The 16925-nt window shown below is 41.3% G+C and overlaps 1 protein-coding gene across 1 annotated transcript in view; it reads left to right on the plus strand.

The window, feature by feature from the left end:
- The window catches only part of LOC133482364 (calsyntenin-2-like), a 269784-nt gene that overhangs the window by 135241 nt on the left and 117618 nt on the right, over positions 1-16925 (plus strand). Inside the window, exon 3 of the mRNA XM_061782425.1 lies at positions 13859-14054. Within this exon, the coding sequence (XP_061638409.1) occupies positions 13859-14054 (196 nt within the window). The remainder of the gene's footprint in view (positions 1-13858; positions 14055-16925) is intronic.

Raw genomic sequence — 16925 nt, forward strand, 5'->3', positions numbered from 1 at the left:
CAAGGCCCGCGATGCAGCCAGTCCGAGGGCGGGAGAGTGTCCCTTGTTTGTTGGAAATCAGAATCAGAATCATCTTTATTTGCCAAGTATGTCCAAAACACACAAGGAATTTGTCTCCGGTAGTTGGAGCCGCTCTAGTACAACAGACAGTCAATTTACAGAACACTTTGGAGACATAAAGACATTGACAAAAAACAATTGTGCAAAAAGATGCAGAGTCCTCTAGAAAGGAGGGCGGATAGGGGCACCCGACAAGGGAAGGATAAGGGGGGTAACCCAGGAAGCAGCCGCGGGTCATGAGAGGGGAGCCCCCAACGCCAAGCAGTCATCCAGCCCGGGTAGGCCCAGCCTCAGGAGCACCGCCATGCAGCTAAGTGAGAACCCACCTAACCCCCTGTTACTATGACTACCAGGTCCCCGACTGGGTCTTTAAAAACTGTTGTAGCTGTGTATGCATGCGGTCCTCTGATTTGGATATGGTCCAAAAATGACACTTTTAACATCAGCACTGCTTAAACGAGCCTCATAAATCCACTCCTGTTACTTGTGCTTGCCAGCACGAGTATGTATTGCAACTAATTGGAAAACGAATCATATTCCAGTGTGAAACCTGATGTGATGTGGACAAATAAAACTTCCGTCCACTTCCACATACAGGTTATTTTTGTTTCTTGCAGCTATGTTTGCACAAACTGCAAAAAATTAAGTCGTTGCTCTATCTATCCATCCATTTTAGAAGAAGAAGAAGAAGAAGAAGAAGAATCATCTTTTATTGTCATGAACATGCATGCATGCACACGAAATTTGTTCTCTGCATTTAACCCATCACAGTGAACACATACACATGTTAGTGGAACACACTGGAGCAGGGGGCAACACCACTTATCCTGGTTAGGGTCGCGGGGTGCTGGAGCCTATCCCAGCTGACTTCGGGCAAAGGCGGACTACACCCTGAACTGGTCGCCAGTCAGTCGCAGGGCACATATAGACACAGACAACCATTCACACTCACATTCACACCGTCACTGAGTGGTAACTGAACCCACGCTGCCTTCGCCAAAGTCAGGAAAGTGTACCACTACACCATCATGCTCTATCTATAGTAATGGATATTTGTTGCCCTTGTGACTAGCCAACTAAAGTTAGCACACCACAGCACATACATTGACAGGTATCTGCCACTTTCTTTTTGAACACATTTTTAACAAAATTTCCCGCTCTTACTTAATGCACTACAGTGTTAAAGACCATGTCAGTGCATCACCATCCATACATCTGTGAGTCCTTGTTCTTTCTGTGTTCCAATTTGTATACAGTTCAGTGAATCTGGCCTTGTGAACAAGACTTTTTTCAGGTGTATCATTCCATGTTAACATTTATCTCATCCCTGCCTTCTTATGCTGTTTTCCTCACCGTGACAGTTGATCTAAAGAGCAACCGATATTCCAAAAGTGTTTGGTTATGCTCAGGCAGCTCACAGTGAATACAACCGACACAAGGTGTACAGTTATAGACTATGCATGTGTAGATCTCTGGGTATTACTCTGGAATGCGCAGGCAGAATGTGAAAACAGCTCACACATTTTCTTTGCACGAGTAGATACTGAAGGGCAAGACATCCTAATTGCCTGGCATGATAATGTCGTCAGAGGAAAATGATTGAAAATGACAAGAGTGACATTTGCTCAGCCTTTCCCATATTAAACATCCCCAAGATTATATTATCTTTGGAAGATGGTTTTCCAGCCTCTAAATACAACAATAGCTTCGAGGGAGATATGTAGCTGTGTATCAAAGATTTCTAATTTTCTTTTTATATACTGTAATATGAATAGTATCCAACAAGCATGCAGCTTCCATACAGTGTATTTCGTCAAGTCTCAAGCTTCTGTTTGTATAGGCTGTTGCTTTATTCAAATCATAGAACAGGAAAATCCCTCAAATGTCTGAATCTACAAATGTTACATGGTCTTTGATTATAAATTCTAATTGTATCATATTCATCCATCCATCGTCTTTATCGCTTGTCGTCATTGATGTCGTGGGTGAGCTGGTGCCTATCCCATCTGCACATGGTGCATATAGAAAAATGATCATTCACACTCACAGTCACTTGTATGGAAGCCTTTAGTGAACCTAACATGCATGATTTTTTTTTGTGTGTGTTTTTTTTTAACGTTTGAGGAATCCCGGGCATCAGGAGAAAACCCACGCAAGCCTGAGCCAAAACCTTGTAACTGTGAGACAGACCACAAGGCTACTGTGCTATATGTCATATTCAGTAGCTGATGATTTAGTGACTTTTGTCTGTACTGTTGTAGAACACAGCACTTTTTTTGGAAACAAGTTCATTCAAGTTTCATTTTGTGTTTTTGGTCATACTAGGAGGGATGTACTGTACATTTTACCAAATTGTCTGGTTAATTCCATTAGTTTGTAAATATATAATCAATGGACAGGAGAGTCCCTCTCATAGCGTTATGAATTCCCATACCAATGCCAGCAATACAGAGCACATTAAAGCTGTCTGAAGGAGTTGTACCATTGCAGAGGTCCATGTGGATGTAAGCCATAGCTGATCTCATGTTGTACTTCTACAGGCCATAACTAGTTCAGACAGAATTGAAAGCACTAAGGAAGGTTACAGCCAAGTAGTGCATTTATACATAAATTCTCCATAACTAATGAAAAGTCTGGCATGTTATCAAGAAATGTTGATATTTGAGTAAGTCAAAACCAAAGGAACTACTCCTCCTTGGCCAGCCTTGTTGGAGTGGACCGCCATTTAGGATCCCCCAGTGCCACACTCAGCCAAGCGTGTCGATAAGGTTGAGCAAAATAATTGAAGGTTGGCTTTTCTTTCTTTTTACATGCAGTCATACAGCCCTGACCAAATGGGAGTTCAGTATTAATATGAAAGTATGCTTAGAGGAAATGAGATTTGAAATGACAAACACCTGGTTTGCAGTGTAGTGTTCGATTAAAATTAAGTAATTTTACATTAAAACATCTTCAAAATCATCTGTCATTGCCATAGTAACTCCAAATCACTTATTGGTTTATAGTATTATAGCGGCATAGTTTTTTTCTTAAGATAAAATCATGTGCAGCTTTATATCACAATTAGTGGACATTATATACTTAGTACTGTGATCATGTCGTGATTATGACTTTAATTGAGATGGGAACACATAACGATATCACACGGAATGATGCATTGTTCACCATAATCTCCATCCATAGTATTGAGTGGCTAGGGTCTTATGGCTCATGTTAAACTGCTGCTGTTTCCAGAATAGTTTAGTTTATCTATTCTGCAGTTAATGTGCCATTCAAACAGAGCTTCAGTAAAGACAATGTAATTCCCTGTAAAAGTGCTAAAGGTAATTACTGTAGTTCACTGCCTGACATGCATCAGGAATGGTGCTGGGTCAGGGTTGGATCAGTAAAATTAAGCAATAAACCTTGACCAGAACATATAACTAAAACCCTTGCAATTAGTATTATTATTAAATGTGTTGTTACAGAATATTCTAAATTATGTTTAAGAAATGATAATATAGACCCATATTTACATGCTACTTTTATATGATTATGATAGCAAATGTTATGTCCTACTTGTTGTCTTGCTCGTACTGTTGGTATCAGACGTAAATCACGTGATGACTTCATTGATTATTAATGTTTATTCCCTATAGTGTAAGATGATGTACGATTGGGTTTTAGGGATTCTGCAGAACTATTCAATTTAATGAAAATTAATGAGACAGCATGGTGTTCAAGTGTTTAGAACATCTGCCACAGAGTCAAAGTGCCCATCTGTCCATCGGTCATTGTGCCGCAAGTACCCTGGGAAAAAAAAACATCGTTCCTTTTAATAGTTGGACATTATTTTTGCTGATTGGTTGGGGGACATTCTGTGGTTCTTTTACCTCTTAGTGAGGCATGTAGTGTCCATTTTGACACTCACTTAAGTTACTGTATAATGGTCAATTTGCTCTACTTTTATTATTTTGCAATTCAATTATGAGAGAGAATGAAGAGCCATTGTGAGAAAGGAACCAGGTCACCTCATCCACTGATGTCTATTTCCCTTTATAGATGCCTTGATATAAATATGATGTTATTATGTCTTTGCTGGAGACATTTTCCAGACAGAGAAATTATATTTTCTCTCTGGTTATTCTGTATCATACACATGCTTGACTTCTTGCATTCTCTCCACCTACTACACCATCTTCTTTCTTTTCCTCTTGACTTCTTCCCTGAAGATACAGTCTGCCAGCAGCAGTAGTAGAAATGTCACCTGTAGACATTGTTTTTCACAGCCTGCGGCGTCCGCCATGCGCATATAGTGAGCTCATCCATCCCTCTGGCTCACTGAGCCACCAGACTTGACAATGGCTTTGAGCCTTTCTACAAGATAATATAACTGGTTGTAAGTTATACAGAGTAAACAGCAGTGGGTCATGTTAAGGAGGAATTTAACCTCACAAGTCCTGTATGTACAGTGCAAACATGCTTAGCATTTTCATTTCATTACCAGTTGGATCATGGTGCCACATCAGGTTTTATAATGTTCCCAGAAATATGTCTATGTAAAATGTGAAATATGTCTGTCACCCAAGCTTGTAATTTATGTCCATGACAAACAGTTTTAAAGTGATTTAGAATGTGAAATGATAGGCTTAATAACTTAGTTGAGTCTGTGATTTATTTACTTATATAAGCATCAGATTAGCCACATAATCATCCAAAAACAATAGCTGTTAGGTTCATTGAAGACTCTCAATTGTCCAGAGGTGTGAATATGAGTGTGAATGGTTGTTCGTCTATATGCGCCCTGGGATTGGCTTCCGACCAGTCCAGAATGGGATAGGCTCTAGCTCACCTGCAGCCCAAATAAGGAAAGGCAAAATAGAAAATAAATAGCTAGATGGGTTCCAGACAGTTGAAGTACTGGATTGTCTTGGGTAATTTGGAGCCTGAGCTCATCTGGTACATCAGTGCAGAATCAGCAGTAATTGCACATGTGTTATCACTTACTGTATACAGATTTTAAACTCAACCTAAATTATGTTTCCGCCCTTTGTGAAGATCATGAAATCTGGGGAGAGACCCAAAAAATGACATTGTCTTCCTCTTCTGGGTGGGCAGGCTTTGACCACGACAAAGTGGTATACAGTTTTAGGAGACAATGTGGGACAGGCCTATCTTGCTGTGAGCGCACCTTTTGACTACATGAAAATGGGTTTGGTTATATTTCTTTAATAGGTTGCTTGACTTAATCCATTTTGTTGTTCCTATTGTGTAATTACTCATTCAGTTTTTTTTTTATTGGCCCTGGATCTAATTAAGCCCATGCAGGGTCAAACACAGTGTCCGTGAGGTAAAAACTCTTTGTTTCTTTGTGAAGTTTAACTTAGCAGAGAACATCTCGGGACATTAATGGGGGTCATAAACTCTGATAGGGATATTTGAACACATTGAACTCTTGCTGGCCTTCCTCACACAAGGACACAAGCCTTCCTTTGTGGTAATTTCCATTAACACAATTGAAAAATCAAACTATGTCTGTGATTATTTGTGAATAAATTTTGCTGTATTTATTTATTTTACTGGCGGCACGGTGGACGACTGGTTAGAGCATCTACCTCACAGGTCTGAGGACTGGGGTTCAATCCCCAGCCCCGCCTGTGTGGAGTTTGCATGTTCTCCCCGTGCCTGTGTGGGTTTTCTCCGGGCACTCTGGTTTCCTCCCACATCCCCACATCTTAAATTGTGTGAGCAAATTAAGATTATCATTATTTCAGGAGTGATACTTTTTGTGATATTTTTGTTTATTGGTGTGCGCTGAGCTTTTTCTACTGTAAAATGTGTGCTTTGGCTCAGTAAAGGTCGGGAAACTCCATTAGAACACAAAATGAATGAGGAGAAACTGAAATTTGCTTTCTTGGGTTATTGAGCCATCACCTTATTGTGGTGGAGGGGTTTGTGTGTCCCAATGATCCTAGTAGCTAAGTTGGTGAGGTGAGGGATGCCGTCAAGCTGAAGGACTACTATCGGGCCTTTTTGGTCTGTAGGACTCCTGAGGCAACTGATGGGTACCGGCTGGCCAGGCGGAATGCAGCTTTGGTGGTCGCTGAAGCAAAAATCGGGTATGGGAGGAGTTCGGTGAGGCCATGGAGAAAGACTTCCGGACGGCTTTGAGGAAATTCTGTTCCACCATCCGGCGTCTCAGGAGGGGGACGTAGTGCACCATCAACACTGTGTATAGTTGGGAGGGGCGCTGCTGACCTCGACTTGGGACGTTGTGAGTTGTTGAGGAGAATACTTTGAAGACCTCCTCAATTCCACCGACACGCCCTCCCATGAGGAAGCAGAGTCTGGGTTCTCTGAGGCGGGCTCTCCTATCTCTGGGGTTGAGGTCACTGAGGTGGTTAAAAAGCTCCTCGGTGGCAAGGCCCCAGGGGTGAATGAGATTCACCCGGAGTTCCTAAAGGCTCTGGATGTTGTGGGGCTGTCCTGGTTGACACGCCTCTGCAACATCGCATGGACATCGGGGACACTGCCTCTGGATTGGCAGACTGGGGTGATGGTCCCCCTTTTTAAGAAGGGGGACCGGAGGGTGTGTTCCAACTACAGGGGGATCACACTCCTCAGCCTCCCTGGTAAGGTCTATTCAGGGGTGCTGGAGAGGAGGGTCTGTCGGGAAGTCGATTCTCAGATCCAGGAAGAGCAGTGTGGTTTTCGTCCTGGCCGTGGAACAGTGGACCAGCTCTATACCCTTGTCAGGGTCCTTGAGGGTGCATGGGAGTTCGCCCAACCAGTCTACATGTGTTTTGTGGACTTGGAGAAGGCCGTGTCCCTCGGGGAGTCCTGTGGGGGGTGCTTCGGGAGTATGGGGTACCGAACCCCCTGATACGGGCTGTTCGGTCTCCGTACGATCAGAGTCAGAGTTTGGTCCGCATATCCAGCAGTAAGTCGGACTCGTTCCCAGTGAGGGTTGCCAAGGGCTGCCCTTTGTCACCGATTCTGTTCATAACTTTTATGGACAGAATTTCTAGGCGCAGCCGAGGCGTAGAGGGGGTCCGGTTTGGTGGCCTCAGTATTGCATCTCTGCTTTTTGCAGATGATGTGGTTCTGTTGGCTTCATCAAGCCGTGATCTCCAACTCTCACTGGAGCAGTTAGCAGCCGAGTGGAATGAGAATCAGCACCTCCAAATCTGAGACCATAGTCCTCAGTCGGAAAAGGGTGGCGTGCCCTCTCCAGGTCCGGGATGAGATCCTGCCAAGTGGAGGAGTTCAAGTGTCTTGGGATGTTGTTCATGAGTGAGGGAAGAATGGAACGGGAAATCGACAGGCGGATCGGTGCAGCGTCTTCAGTGATGCGGACTTTGTATCGGTCCGTTGTGGTAAAGAAGGAGCTAAGCCGAAAGGCAAAGATAGGGTGAGAAGCTCAGTCACCTGGGAGGATCTCAGAGTAGAGCCGCTGCTTCTCCACATCGAACGGATCCTGATGAGGTGGCTGGGGCATCTGATTCGGGAGCAAATGGATGGATGGATGGTTATTGTTACTTACTTTGAATCCCCCTCAATAAGGTTAAACTATTAGTTTGGTCCACATTTGAGACTGAGTCATCTTTTGCTGCCTCAACCGTGACTTTATTGACAAGCACAGTCCTTCCCCATCACTCATGATGATATATATACACACACGCCATTAGAAAGTGGTAAGATGGTCATGAAGTTTGTGAGAAGAGTCTTTAATGTAATTAAGTGATGAGATGAGGAAAGAAAGGTGACAGTAGAGTCGGCAAGCATGGGTAAATCATTACACACACACACATACCTACACACACTTTAAACCCTGTTGAAAACTTTTTCACATATTTACAAGTACTTTGTACATAAAAACACCACGCGTCACATTCTCAGTCAGTTTAATTAGTTTTAATCTTATCTCCAGAACGGACAGGTACTCTGAGGTTTTCTTCTCTTTTTTTAGTAGGCTAATTTCATGAAGAGCATCATCAAAGCATTTACAATGTTGTCACATTGCAAAGTTTACAAGACTTGACAGTCTGTCTCTGTGCCGCAGCAGAGTGTTGACATCTCTGTCGAGTGATTGCACATCCATGGACCCAATTGCGCTTGTGACTAAAATGGGGATATGGCGACTTCTGTGGATGACTAATAGCTGAGTTAATAACTGCTTGCTGAATCCAAATTAGAAAAAGTGTAGTCATGAGAACTGTGGAAAGCACTGACAGTAACGCCTCTGCAAATTGAACTGATTTGCTAAAAATGGCATCGTGAAAGGAATAGCCAAGTATTGGTTGGTGAATAATACATTTACTGACAGTAATCAAATGTTCTCTTCTGTCTAGCTGGTGTGACTTATTCCAGTGGTAGGAGGATGAAAGGAATAACAAACCTCATTTGAGCTGCCAAACTGGCACATTTTGAGTGTGTATCCATGTCTATGCTTTGGTCACTCTCCAGAATACAGAGAGATCAGATCTGGCTTGAGGCAGTGGCCATCTTCCACTCTCTCCCATGTCCTCCTTTCCTTTCCCTTACTTTGCTTTCCTCCTATTTTAAGGCCCAGTTAACAGCTGCAATTGCTGTGTAATCTATGCACTTATTTTCAAGAGTGACATTTCAGGAAAGAAAAGCAGCTTACGCATGTGTGCTTATATCGACGCTGGCAGCTCATCATTGATGGTCTGTCAGGTTTGATAATAACTTGGGGCCTCGAGGTGCAGTGGCCCCCAATACTTTGTCACAGTCTTACAACTCTGCAAACACCACTGCCAGTAAAGCACTGCTGCCTTTGGTGATAATGAGCTCAGTGTCCTCACAGAGACTCTAGTGTGGACGGGTGCCAGATTCCCATGAGGTGTTGAGCACCACATGGCATCAACAGAACTTGAGCTTACTTCCTGAGCACACATTGCCAATAACTAATATACAGGCATTCATTTAGATGTGATTAAATGAAAATAATGATGCCTAAAGGGTAGACTTGACGCCACACAGACAGAGAATTAGCATATCAAAGAATGAAACAGATAGAGGACATTCCAACTGAAAAGTCAATGACAAGTTATTAGCTAAGTTTTCATGTGCATTGGTGATAACCCAAATTACTGAATTGCTGCCAAACTACTGAATAAATAGCAGAGCAAAATCCATACCCATTAATATGCATCCATTAGTTTTGCATGGCCAGGCTTCAAAAAGACAAATTTCCCCCCATAAATTTACTATTTAAAAGCCTCATGTGACAGGAGACATATTTAGATAATAGTTTCAACAAAGCCATTAGCGTTTGCAAGCTTTCTTTCCTTGCCAAGTGCCAACATCTGTTCTTCAGCTCAGGCTGCTTAGGCCAACACTTTAAAAAGCCCTCCATCTCTCCTGCCTCTAGATGGGTGGCACTGCACTCATCAGGTGTGGAGTCAACTGATGCGTGAGTCGAAGAAAAATGACTGGGCTTTTGCCCTTGAGTTGTTTGTGTGTCCATGTGAGTCATAAAGGAGGAGAGTACACCGTTTGCTACCAGTGCAGCTCACCTTGACTCCTCCTTCTCTGCTCTTCTTCTCAACTCAACCTTATTTATAAAGCACTTCAAATACAACCACATCTTAAAACAAAGTGCTGTACACAGATAAGAATCAAACTTTAAGAAATAAAAACAATTTGAGATTAACAAAAAATAACAGAAAAATAATAAAAACACTAAAACAGATGCTGTGTCATAAGGCGGGTTGAAAGACATGGAATAAAAAATGAGTTTTAAGACAGGTTTTAAAAATGGATAGTGAGGGGCCTTCTCTGATGTGCAGAGAGAGGTCATTCCATAACGTGGGACCAGTGACAGAAAAGGTCCGATGCCCTCTGAGCTTCAGCCTCTAGGTACCTCATGAAGCAGCTGATCAGCTGACCTGGGGCACCGGGCAGGTACGTAGGCATGGAGTAGCTCACCGTGGTAAGGCGGGGCAAGACAATTTAGAGCAGGGGTGTCAAACTCATTTTTGTCACGGGCCACATCATAGTTATGACTTCCCTCGGAGGAAGATTACCTCATATACTGTTATTACATACAGTATACACAATACATTGATGAATAACCAGTTTTGAAATCAGAAGCCTATAAAAACATGTTTTTCAACTATTACATTTCTTTTCAAAGGGGGATTGGTAACAAAAAAATGCTTGGAAATATCTCAATGGTATTACACCAGAACACAATGAGAAATTTTGATTTGTTTTCGTGGGCCACATAAAATGGGGGGCAGATCGGGCCCACGGGCCACCAATTTGACACCTGTGAATGAGAACTTTTAAAATGAAAAAAAGAATGTTAAAATGTATTTTAAACTGCACAAACAGTCAGTGGAGGGAGGCAAGGACCAGAGTTATGTGCTTCCTCTTACATACTCCAGTTTGGAGGCAAGCAGCAGCATTTTGAGCCACCTGGAGACGTTTAAGGGAGGACTGGCTAACTCAGAAATGTACTCAGCCGAAATGTAATAAAGGCATGGATTACTGTTTCGAAGTGCTCTTTTTAGGTTTTACCTTTGTCAGCTGCCTAATGTAAAATAAGATGGATTTGACTACATGCCAATTTGACGATCCAATTTAAAATCACTGTCCATTTTAAAACCCAAGTTTCGAGACTGTTGCCTTTGCATACTGTGTCAAAGGGCCTAAGTCAACAAGTGAGGATTTACAAGCCACTTGGACCAAACACTGTCACTTCAGTTTTCTTTTCATTAAAATTTTAAAAGTTCAAGGCCATCCAGGTTTGAATGTCTTCGAGATATAACACCAGTGGTTTTATTGAGAACGCATCATTCTTTTTCAGAGGGACATAAATCTGGCTGTCATCAACATAACAGTGAAAGGAAAACCCGTGTTTTCTCAGGATATATTCCTGTTTGTCAGATAGGATCTAAACCACTCCAGTGCACTACCGCTAAGGCCCACTGAGTACTGTAACCAGGCTACGAGGATACTGTGATCTACTGAATCAAACGCTGCAGTTAGGTCCAGCAGGACAAGACACACATAGTCCCTGGAGTCATGAGAATGTCATTTGCCCGTTTTAGCAAAGCTGACTCTGTGCTATGCAATGTTCTAAAACCAGATTGAAAAACCTCTAGGACGTCGTGCTCATTAGTTGAGTGTGCACAACTTTTCCCAAGATTTTTTGGATAAAAGGAAGTTTGGAAATATGTCTAAAATTGGCTATCATATTGCAATCAAGGCCAGGTTTCTTAAGCAGTGGGTGCACAACGGCATGTTTAAAACTTGGCAGGACAACACCAGAGGACAGACTGCTCTTAATAATAGCCAAAACCGAGCCCTTATAGTCGGAAAGACCTCTTTAAAAAAATGAGGAGGGACACAGTCAAAGATGGAACCTGATGGCTTAATCTGACCAACCACATAGAAAAACATCAAAGAAATAGGCTCAAATGAACTAAAAACAGCTGAACATGGAACAGGGTCAGAGGGGTCAGAGGCATGGGTGGAAATGAGAGTAGTAGTACTAGCAGTAACAACTTTATCAATAAAGAAATGCAGGAAGCTATTGCACATTTCAGTGAATGGCTCTGTACAAGCAGGCTGAGGGGGGTTAAGGACAAAGTAAATTGCTTTAAATATCAAACGTGGGTTGTGACGATTTAACTGGATATTGTTCAACAAGTGTTCTCTTGGCCTTCTTAACAGTGTTTTGATAGCATTGCCAACAGTGTTTTAAGCTTTTGTGGGAGACCTGCAGCTTGTCCTTCTTGCACCTGCGTTCTTCAACGACAATTACATCATGAGTGTGCTTTGAAGACCTCTGTCTCAGCAGTGGGAGGACATCATCACTACATTTTGGGCCTTATTGCGCTCTTACAAAGAGATGATCCTATTTATAAAACTTCAAAATGATTGTGGTATTAACCAATGTACAAGTATTCTAATCTAAATTTTTTCTAATCACTCACTGTTGATATACATACAGTGCAGAGGTTGCCATTAGATGTTTTGCTTTAGCAATGCTATACCTACCCTATATACAATATAACTACAAAATTAGAGTGCAGACCCCTGATGAGGGCAAAATCTTGGTGGCCAAAGTTAAAAATGTGTTTTAAAAAAAGTGAAAAGTTGCATTTGTGTGTGTTACCCCATCTTTTTTGTTAGTTAGCAGGCTACTTCCTGTTTCATGGAGACATATCATCCCCCTCGTAGACGAATGGCTTTACAATGTAAAGTTGCCCCTCACGTTGTTTTCGGACTGTTACTGATTGGCTAAATTTACCTAAATTTAATTTGACTAAATTAATAGTTCTTTTCTGCCTGATTAACATTATTGAGAACACGCTTATTCTGGCATGTGTGAAGGGTTTTTGAACTACAGCTCATTTTCATTAAAGAGTGTCAGGTTTTGTTAGGGACTTCCGGGACAAAACCGGCTGAACACACCATATACGAGTTTTATGTCTGGAGATAAACGCCACATTTGTCAACCGATTCAGTGCGGCTGCTGTATGAGTGTGCAAGATGCATTCAGGGACATTGCGTAAATGGGATAAAATGGGTTTTTTGTTATACTACAGTGCATAATTGTAAAAATGGATTACAAGGAAAGTTATTCTTTCTATCAGAATGCTTTAGTTTAGTGATCACACTTCCATAATATGGAATTTATTTTCTTTTGTAATCTGAAATATTTTGTTAATATAGTCAGCCAGAAGTGCAAGGAATGCCACTTTATCAAATCCCCTCAAATCTCACCATCATTCCTGTCATACTTGGTTGCATGGTTTTGTTTGCACATTAAGGACAAAAGTTCTGTTTTGTTTTAATTCCTCATTTTAAAAATGACCATTCAAGCAACAAGTTTTTCCTCATCTTTTTGAAATTGTAGGGTGAAAGCTACAGCTGACTAAGTATGGGCTGAATTGGTGGCAACATGTGGAAAATGAAATGCCAGTATTTTGAGGGTAATAGCCCATCAGCAACATACTGAAAAAACAACAACTATGAATTAGTTTATTTGAATTATGAACTATGAACTGAACTAGTTAATTTTTGGAACAGTGAACTGAATTTTGAACCAGTTCGCGTAGAAAATTTACTTACCCAACACTGGAGCCAAGCACCTTCATTGATTTACTTGAGGCCATCAGCAGAGGCACATAAAGTATAATGTAGAGAATAACATTTAAAAAAAAAAGAAACGAAAAAACGTAAATCTTATCAAGTCAATTCCACAAATAAACATCTTCATTCTGCTGGTTTCTTATAATGTCAGCCAACTTTTCACTATTTTAGTTTTTAGTTTTTTGGCTTCTCAACATACACTTTGTTAAGTATGTTGTTGCCATGGAGCACGAGTGTTTGTGTGTCAGGTGCTGCACTTGTAAGTCCCAGCAATCCTCTAAATGTTGGTTATATACATACAGTATATGAATAGACTTAACAAAAATGGACATATACATAGATAGTTAAATAACTGGATAGAAAGGATGATACTTTCACTAATTCCAAGGGAAATTCAAGCACCTAAAGTGTACATATTTTTGATCCACTGAATTTGAAATTCAGAAAATGCATTAAAATGTACAGTATACATTCAGGAGTACTGGCAAATAGAAATGAACAATACATGTTTCTAATGGAGGATGGTGTGCTTCTTTGATGTTTATAGGACAGTACGTATTATTAGGGGAGACAAATGTCCTTTAAATACATTCGTACATGTACATACATTATTATACATTATTCATACATTAATACAACCTTTTCACAGTCATTTTTCACCTGATGGTAATTCACTCTTTCTTGTCTCCAGGGGAGATCTGTGCATTCAACATCCATGGGTTGGAGGCTCCTTTCGAGGCTGTGGTACTGAACGGTACGTCTGGGGAGGGCCAACTGAGGGCTCGAGGCCTGGTGGACTGCGAACTGCAGAAGGAGTACACCTTCATCATTCAGGCTCATGACTGCGGTTCAGGCCCAAGGGGCACAGAGGTCAAAAAGTCCCACAAGTGAGTAAAATAGTATATCGTAATAATTTGGAGTATTTATATGGAGTTAAAAAAAAAACATCCACAATTATTTTCTGCATTGTGTTTTCCATAGGTTTTTAGACCGCCATACAGTTATAATAATAGAGTCCTAAATCATCAAAATCTATACTGTACAGATCTCATTATTTATTTTAATAAAGTTGAGTTTATGGTTCTCTTTATGGTGGTGACTAACTGAATGAAGTGGTTCACTCGCCTGACGAATACAGGCAGTGTGAGTTCAGATGCCACTCAGTGAAGGTGTGAATGTGTATGGCCATGCCGACCATTGCTGGTGACAATGAAAGCAAGCATCGCTATTTCATCCACCACAGTTATATTAAAAATTACAAATATAGTTAATAATTCTTGTAAAACACAACATATGTATACTTAATAGAGTATATTTTTATAACTCTGCAGTAGTTGAGATTCGGCCACCTAAAACCCGGAAATGCCGTGTTTCCGTTCACCTGAGTTGAGTGGACTGGTAACAGCCATGAAGAAATTAGGTATTCATATATGAATATGTGAATATAATGAGCAAAACTATGTCACACTGCTGCGATTGGCTGGCGACCAGTTCAGGGTGTACTCCGCCTCTTGTTCAAAGATAGCCGAGATAGGCTCCGGCACGCCCGTGACCCTCGTGAGGATAGGGGTATGGAAAATGAATGAATGTCACACTGTCAGAGATTTCAAGTCCTGTCGTTGGCAAGCGGTTTTGGTGTTCAAAAGCTTTTGCTTTCAAATGGCAAACCGCATAGATGCCAAACTTAAAGCAAGTCACAGACACATTTTGACCTATATTATGCATAAAACAGTAGAATTTCTTTTTATTCTGACGGAAGGGGACCTTTAAGCTTTTATGAGCTAATACTATGAACACACAGTCAGTGTTCCAGTAAGTGAAAAGTCAATTGCATCCTCTTAGTACTTTTGAATGAATGAATCAATGAATTTGCAAAAGCGCTCACAATACAATTGAACAAAAACTTACAAACCATTGCATTAAATCCACTGATGCCATTCTGACAGGAATCTCAAGTAGCTCATGGCTAGCAGGTTGGCTCTGTTTGTGTCTGTCTATCTGTCTGTCTCTCTCTCTCTCTCTCTCTCTCACTCTCTCTCTCTCTCTCTCTCTCTCCCCCCCTCGCCCTCCTTCCCGTCCTCCCTCCCTCTCCTTTAAGCTCAGCTCCTCTACCAGGGGCCTGGGAGCTTGAGGACTGTGCGCAGGATCTTAGCTGTTCCCAGTATTGCGCTCTTCTAGAAGGAGATGTCAGATATTGTTACTGGTATCTGCTGGATCCATCCTCCCAACTTGAGTGGCTACTTCCCCCAGTGTCCCGATCACTACTGGCACCACTATTGCCTTCACCATCCACATTTTGTGTAGTTCTTCCTTCAGTCCTTGGTATTTCTCCAGCTTTTTGTGTTCCTTTTTCCGGATGTTTCTATCACTTGGGATTGCTACATCTATCACAGCCACTATCTTCTGATGTTTATCCACCTTCACTATGTCAGGCTGTATCTGGAAGTCCCACAGGATCTTGGCCTAATTGTTCTCAACCATCTTTGGTGGTGTCTACCATCTTGATTCTCAGACTTCCACTCCATATTTGATACAGGTGTTCCGGTGCGCTATTCCTGCTACCTGTGTGTGTGTGTATGTGTGCATATACATATATATATTGATATATTTTAAAATCCATATACATTTATTCACAATTTGATAAGTGCATTGAACCTTAATCAGAAAACTAGGGGGCTGATCTGAATGTTTGCACCTTCAAGGGGAGGGAGGGCAGGGGTGGGCTTAGTTTATGCCCCTTCATAACCGATTGATAGTACGTTTTCAGTTATTCTATGAAAAATTATACAACATGCTATGGCTTACTTTTCCTCACTTTATTTCTGAAGCGACATTAAATACACCTGTCACAATTTGCATCCAGTAGTGCTACAATTAGTAATTGAGTATCCTACTGACAATTCTTTGTCATTTCTGTGTATGCTACCAGTAGTCTGTGGAATGCGTACCTTATGTAACAGCCACATTTATTGTTAATTTATGTTGCACTGCTTTTTTTTTGTTTTGTTTCAAATGAAACCATTACATTAGGTAGTGTCTGAAAGAGTGACCTCGTGGTCAATTCCTCTACAGAAATGTGACCAACAGCGCATTAACTGTTAAAAGAAATAAACTGTAATAAAGCTTTAGTATGGTGGGACACTTCCACCTGAGTGGTATCTCTTGAGAACATCAACATTATGGTTACATCATTCTGAAATTACTGTAATAAAATTAACTTTGATCTGTTGATCTATTGTGAGAGAGTTGAAGAGTGTTCTTATCTCAATATTTTGGGGAAAATGGCAAGTTTTTTCAAGACAATGGGCTTGAGTCCAAGTGAAGTCATGTGACTTGAGTCCACACCTCCAGAAGGAGGAACTTGAAACTGAAAGCCAGGAACAATGGGAAAAAAGGCTATTCAAAGAGAAATGCAAGGCAACCAAACCCAAAATACCAAAGAAGCAAAGCACAGGGAAGAAACAGAAAGCAGGTACCGCCCAAAAAAAAAAATTACACATGACTCCTCATTAAAAGAAGATGAGTCCCTGTGCCTGGTATATGTAGAGCAATTTGGAAACAGCCGCCCAGGAGAAACCTGGGTGCATTGCATAATATGCAAAGGATGGGTCCATGAAAAATGCACCCCTGGCAAATCAGTTTACGTATGCCAGAACTGCCATGCGGATTATGAATCTGACTAGTAAGGAAATAAGTTTGCTAGGTTTTGCTTATAAATGGATCTTCCAGTTGTTGTCCATATTTCAGGACTGGTTTAA

Source organism: Phyllopteryx taeniolatus, chromosome 8 (assembly GCF_024500385.1).
Source record: "Phyllopteryx taeniolatus isolate TA_2022b chromosome 8, UOR_Ptae_1.2, whole genome shotgun sequence".
NCBI lineage: Eukaryota > Metazoa > Chordata > Actinopteri > Syngnathiformes > Syngnathidae > Phyllopteryx > Phyllopteryx taeniolatus.